Raw genomic sequence first — 6,523 nt, 5'->3', positions numbered from 1 at the left:
AGTCAATGGAACAACTGCTCGTACTGGGGCCCTTTTTATGGAGATATTTATGAGAAAAGGTGGGGGAGTAGGTATGTTAACCTCTCAGACTCTTGGATGGTTGATACTAACAAAAGAAAATAGTTGTAAATGCGATTAGAGTCAGCACCCGTGGCTGATAGTTTCCTCATATTGCGTAGCATTATCAACAAGGTGGAATGCTAACATGTCCCGTAGCTAACTTTTTGACCATTCCCTCGGGGTTTATCAGTTTATCAGCTTATGTCAACCGCTTACGTGGTGAGGCCTTTCATAAGTCCAACCGGGTCCCACTCCAGCACTGGCAGATTAAAATATCGTACTCAAACAAGGGATGGACCAACGCCATACAGAACCCCTGGACGATATAGCCGCATATCTAATCTTCACCCCTATCTTTTTACCCCAAATACAACCCAGTTAGATGGCCCGGGTCAAACGCCTACATTGTCTCCTTGTGGGGAGGGCGCAGCCCAATGAAGACAATTAGGGTCACCTTCAGAAATGTGTGTAGAACCTAGAAAGTGATTTGTAAACTGTCTTAATGACTTATTTAAGTCAAAAATGGATTATTTTTTTTCCGAATCTCAAACATGGTTTGTTTTAATTATTCATGTTCATACCGATTTAAATATTTAAAACAAAAACAAATGAAATGTAAAAGTTCTGAATCAGACAAATAAGTAGCTGGTCAAATCGGATTAAGCCATGCAGAGTAATAATGTAAAAGTTATACAACAACTGTTCCAGGTCCCTCAACCGGTATTCCTTTAATGCTCTTACATATAATGATAACAAGAAAAATCCATTCCCCTTCAGAGAATCAATCCATAAGGAATGCTACTTGTTCCCAGATCGGGTATTTACAGCACAAGCCCCCCTCAAAAACACCAACAGCTCCCACCTTTTTTTTTTTTTTTTCCTTTTTTCTTTTCTTTTGGTTTTCTTTTTCAGACAAAAACACCGGTCACCCAACTGCTTTCAGTGTTTCTTTTCTTTTGGTTTTTTCTGTAGATAAAAGGCCGGAAGGAAGATAGGAGACCCGAGCAGATCCAGAGTCCAGGCAGATCAGATGGCATAAATTGGGTTGACTTCTGAATCAGACAACTCTGAGTGACGCCATGAAGTGGTACCACTCCTCAAATGCTTCTCTTTCTTCCTTAGTAACCGAATTCGTTTGGACTTCACCACATAATAAGTCATAGTACCAAGAACTCCTGCCATTGTAACTCCTCCTATAACTGTAACAAGAATGGCAGCCCACCTGTTATGGCGGCCAACCACTATGTAAGATGAAGCAATGAAGGCCACTGAAGTGCAAACAGAGGCCAACCACATCAACTTATTGATCACCTCCACGACCCGTCTTTCAGATTTCGTCTCCCCTCTCACCAGGGTGATCTGTACCACAACAACAGCCAATGATGTGAAGAGTGCAATGGCATTAAAGATGAAGAATATCTTAAAAGATGGACTGTCCACCACCACAGCCACCCCCGAGTCATTATCACCACCAGGAACTGTGAAGATGGCCGCAAATGCAACTGTTGCAAAGAGCACAGCCACCACAGTGACTGAGTTGGTGGCATTGTTGATTCCTTCCCTGTGGAGCTTGCGGAGTTCCTTGGCAATCCCACTCACATTCTTGTTGGTTTTCCGGGTTTGTTCAAGCTGGGTGTGAACGTCTTTCTTGATTTCTGTTACAGTTTTCCTAAGCTCATCACGTGGCTGGTTCAGTTCATTAGCTTTGACAGCACCATACCGTGCCAAGCAGTCTCTTATGTCAGAGGTTTCTTCAGACAGAGGGAATCCTTCAGCTATGTCAAGGGCTGTTTTGTGGTCTCTTGTCAATGCATTCACATTGGTGTCTGGGAGGAGTAACAACTCATACACTATCTGCACAAAATAGCAAGGGATAAGATTACTGCATTTTATACTTAACAGAATTTCCATAATCTGCTTTGGAATTCTAATTATTTCTTGCATGATCATAAAATCAATAACAAAAAACTGATAGGTTTGCACAATGAAAAGAAAAAGGAAACCGAAAATACGGGAGTACACACAGATAAAGCCAGAAATACAAAAAGAAAAGATAAATATTGAATATGACATTCAAAAAACTGATCTGAAGCCTAAACAAAATCTGATTAGAGTACCAAAAGACTAAGCATACCTTACATGTATGCAGCTTGATATGACATGCATTTTCAATCATATAGCTAGCAAAGTCTATAAAACAAAAAAAAAATCATATAGCTAGCAAAGCCATAACACCACAACCACACACCCGCAACCCCAAACCACATGGTTGGCTGTGGATCATGATTCCTATCATAGATTTTGTTTTTTTACCATTGGTTTAACTTATATCACATTCCTAGATTGTTAACTCTATTTTCCATTCCGCTAGTTTGTACCTCCAATACAATTCTTTTAGTGTGGAAAACATTCATTTACAAAAGATGAAAGATAAGGTCTAGGCCTTTAGCTCAATGGACTACTTACACCTAATTTGGGAAGGAAAAAAAGAGAACACAGCTGTTTCAGCAGAATTTTTTTAGGCTATGTTTGGTTCTTGAAAAATTTAAGGAAAAATGAAAGGAAAATAAAAGATAAATTTAAAATCAATAAATTATTTCTATCTACTACTTCAAACTCATTTCACTTGATTTAACTCTTTTATATAAAAATTAAATAATTTGAAAATACATAGATTTTTAATTATATATTTTTTAAGAAAATCATTTTCTTTAACATTTTTTTTTTCTTTCCTTGATACTTTCTTGGCAAACATGGTGTTAATCTTTAAAAACCTTATGTTGAAAAAATAGTCAGGATACAAAAGAGACCAACCCAAATGAACAATCCAACCTCAATAACTCCTAAAAAGCTATTGTCCAGAACAAAAAAAGTGCAAATTGAGCTGCACTTAGCCAAGCTGAGGTCAGTCAGAACCCAGCCCATTGTATAAAATGAGCCGTGGGTTAGTGTTCAGGCCTGCCAAAGTTAAACTGTCAAGAAATAATATGCTCATTAAACATTGCAAAAATACAACATAAAATTTGTTTTGCCGAAATGGTAACTTGATTTTTTTTAAAATGCAGATCAAAAATTGATGACACCAAAAAGGAGTGCATCGCAAGAGCAAAATGTTAGCTTGAAAATTAAGGCAGTGAAGCGATAAACCATGCTCTGCTTATGCGACAAAACTAATTTTGTGAATTTATGGTACCACATAAATCTATAAGACGTGTGCAAGTGTATGTGTGAGGCATCATACTTCATGGGGCCAGGCCAAGCTTTAACTGAACTAAGGCTAATGTTTATCCTAAATTCAAGATGTGGTTTACTTGGGTGAGTCCAGGGTGTGCAGCCCACTCATCCAAAACTGATCAAATAATATGAGTAATAGTTCTATGTTATGCGATAATTAGGCCCATGGACAGTTAAGAAAATATGCAGATATGGAATATACTTGCAGCAATCTTATCGATACCTCAGCTCGCTTTTTCCTGGTTGCTACATGTAATGCTGTGTTACCGAACTTGTCTGGGAGCATCACAATGGCTGCATCTGCATCAAGAAGCAACTTCACCACTTCACGACTAACCCCTTTTACAGCCATATGCAATGCAGTTTGCCCTTTCTTATCAGTCCTTCTTGCCAGTTGTGGATCTTTGTCAAGCAATGCTTTTACAATATCTACATGCCCCTGCCGAGCAGCTAAATGTAATGCATTCTTTCCATTGGATTTAGATATCTCTAGCAAGCCAGAATCTTTAGACAGCAATTTATTAACTACTGCTAGATGCCCTCTTGTTGCTGCAGATATTAGAGGTGTTGCATTTGATTGGCCCACTGTTTTGCTTAGCTCTGGGTCATAGTCCAATAGCACCTCAACGATTACTGCATGGAGATGGTTATTAAACTCTATTCAGCTGATTTTGGATGGAAAATATCTGAGGCCAGAGCCAGGTAAAAAAGAAGAAGATAGAAATAGTTTGTATGTTTTTCATGACAGCCGTGTGCCATAAAAATTTGAAAGCACATATAACAAGATATAATAAAAAAAGATACAGCAATATTGCATATTTTCTGTAATATCTTCTCAGTTCTCAAGGAATTCAAGAGATAACTTCCCCAACTATTTGCCTTTTACAACACAATTAAAATTGTGAATAAATCTCACATTTTTCATTTTGCTTGTCTTGCACAATTCAAAACTTGCAGCATCAATGCTTTCAGGAAAACCTGGTTATATCTTATAAACACTTTTTGACAAAATTATGAAATTTCATAATTAATATCGTTCTTAAAAAGGAATGAATAGGGTCCCGGCCCCAGAGATTTAAAAGGGTGGCACCAAGTACCAGAGTCTTTAACCAGTACAATGTGATGGACTGTGTGAAACTTGTGAGCCCTGTTTTTCAATCCCCACAGTGTAGTTTTTTCTGGGTTCTTTTTCTTTTCAGCTGGGTGCTCTTGTACAGTTTCCTGTGTACATGGGTTCCCTTGACACTTTCAATACTACTCTTTAGTTGCATATTAAAAACTAATAATAGATGTCCCATAGATATAGAAAAAATATTATCAGATGTTTCCTCGGGCTCAGTAACAATTCTATCTGTCTCAATAGAGTTCCTAATTAGGTTTCCCATTTCCATTCTCCCGTTCACATTTCCCTTTTTCTGCATTTCCCATATTAGGATAACAACTTTGAGATATTGAATTTAACAGATTCCCTGCATGGCCTAATGGTAAGAGTGAGTGCCATGATGTGTGGAACAGCTTGGGTTCATTCCTGCCATTTGGGAATCCCCGGATTACCCGGTGGTGGCTGTGGAGGATACAACGACAGTTTATTCCAGCTAGATTCAGTTGAAACAACAACAGGAAGACAACAAGAAGAGAAAAGGAAGTGGAATAATATGAAATGGGAGATGTGCATGAAATCCAATTTATCTTTACCTTGGTGACCTTTACTTGCAGCAATATGTAGAGCATCAAATCCAGATTGATTCTTCATGGCAATGCCCTCTTTAGTAGAGTACTGCAATAACTCTTTCACCACATCCAGATGCCCCTTCTCTGCAGCAGTAAACAATGCTGTCTCCCCCAACTCATTCACTTCGTCCACAACTGCAGCCCGAATCTCTGCCACCTCAGCATCAAAATCTGCCCCGCTCAATGTTCCCGTCATCTGAGCATCTATCTCGCCCAGAATCTGCTTCACTGCCTCCAAGTCCCCACGCGCAGCGGCCAAATGCAGCTCCGTATCATTATGCCGCCCAGTCACCTGCTTCACGTACTTCTTCTTTCCCGCTTGATCGATCCGCTTTCCAGAATTGGACAGGACCAGAGACTTACCGGAATTTGATAGAACCAAAGCCTTACCAGAATTGGACAGAACCAAAGCCTTGCTGGAAGGCGAAACACCCAAAGCCTTACTAGATGCCGATGCACCCAAAGCCTTACTGGAAGCAGAGATACCCAAAGCCTTACCAGAATTGGATAAAACCAGCGCGGGCCCTGAGGTCGCAGCCGATGGAGAAGGCAGCGGCGACGGATCGTTCAAATGGGTAAGGTTCTGGGGCCGGGCCTCTCCCTTCTCCAGATCCCTCTCGTCCCCTTTTCAATCAACCATAAAAATCAACAAATTATAAGCAACTGAAACGATCAGATCAACAAATCCAAAACTCATCAATCAAACGTAGTGTTCGGCCGTTGAGAAAATGCAGAAAAATAAAAAGCAAAATGCATCATAATTTTAGATTCAAAACATTTCAATCTCATTTCATTCTCTTTTCTCCCATCTTCGGGGGCGGCCAAACAAACCAATAAGAAAAGAAAGGAAAGTACCTTCAAATCCAGAACCCATCGAAATGTTGGAGAATTGCCCTAAAAAATCATTTTGCGGACGCAAAAGGATTTTGAATTCTTAGGGTTTTGGAAAGCGGAAGAGGAAGGAGGTAGGAAAGATCGGGCAGTCGCCGATGACGGAAAAAAATGCTTCGCCTTCTTTCTCCTTTGGATTTCCACTTGTTGACGCCGCCGGACCTACCATTTTAGATGGGGCTCCACTTTTTCCCCATTTTTCTATTTCATTTATTTATTTTATTATTTTTTATTTTTTAAGGCCCATTAGACTTTGACTTTTGAGATGAAATTCATCCTTCCACTGGACAATTAATTTATGATCAGTTGAAGGTTTGAAACTAGACGTCTTTATTTATTATTTTATTACCATTTATAACAAGATAACATTTTTTTATTATTATTTTTAACGTTTTAAAAAGGTAATAAAATTGCGTTTATCGGAAGTATTTTTAATGAAAACGTTTTCTTCAAAAAAAACAAAATATTTTTAAAAGAATTACCTATTTTTAATTTTGTTTTTTAAATTTAGATAAATATTTAATTTTTTTAAAAAAAAAATTTAAGATAAAAATATTTTTTAAAATTATTACCAAATAGGCTGCAAATGTAATATTTTCTTATAAAT

The 6,523-nt window shown here is 38.4% G+C and overlaps 1 protein-coding gene across 1 annotated transcript; it reads right to left on the bottom strand.

Annotated features, from left to right (window-relative positions):
- Positions 1–689: 689 nt before the first annotated feature.
- On the bottom strand, positions 690–6,059 carry LOC117920482 (ankyrin repeat-containing protein ITN1-like). The gene is made up of 4 exons (XM_034838046.1): positions 5,881–6,059; positions 4,990–5,649; positions 3,518–3,927; positions 690–1,914 (listed from the first exon to the last, which is right to left on the bottom strand). Exons 1-4 carry the CDS (start codon positions 5,897–5,899, stop codon positions 1,087–1,089), a joined length of 1,917 nt encoding a protein of 638 aa, XP_034693937.1. The 5' UTR covers positions 5,900–6,059; the 3' UTR covers positions 690–1,086.
- Between the last annotated feature and the right edge of the window lie 464 nt (positions 6,060–6,523).

The sequence above is a fragment of the Vitis riparia genome, chromosome 8, assembly GCF_004353265.1.
Source record: "Vitis riparia cultivar Riparia Gloire de Montpellier isolate 1030 chromosome 8, EGFV_Vit.rip_1.0, whole genome shotgun sequence".
Taxonomy (NCBI): Eukaryota; Viridiplantae; Streptophyta; class Magnoliopsida; order Vitales; family Vitaceae; genus Vitis; species Vitis riparia.
The sequence above is the reverse complement of the archived record's forward strand: the minus strand, read 5'-3'. Positions and strand labels throughout refer to the sequence as shown.

Excerpts from the sequence above, each read along its gene's own strand:
- LOC117920482 (XM_034838046.1), bottom strand. Across the intron at positions 3,928-4,989 it reads TGCAAGTAAAGGTCACCAAG|TAATCGTTGAGGTGCTATTG; the intron begins GTAAAGATAAAT and ends ATCTCCATGCAG. Across the intron at positions 1,915-3,517 it reads CCAGGAAAAAGCGAGCTGAG|ATAGTGTATGAGTTGTTACT; the intron begins GTATCGATAAGA and ends TATTTTGTGCAG.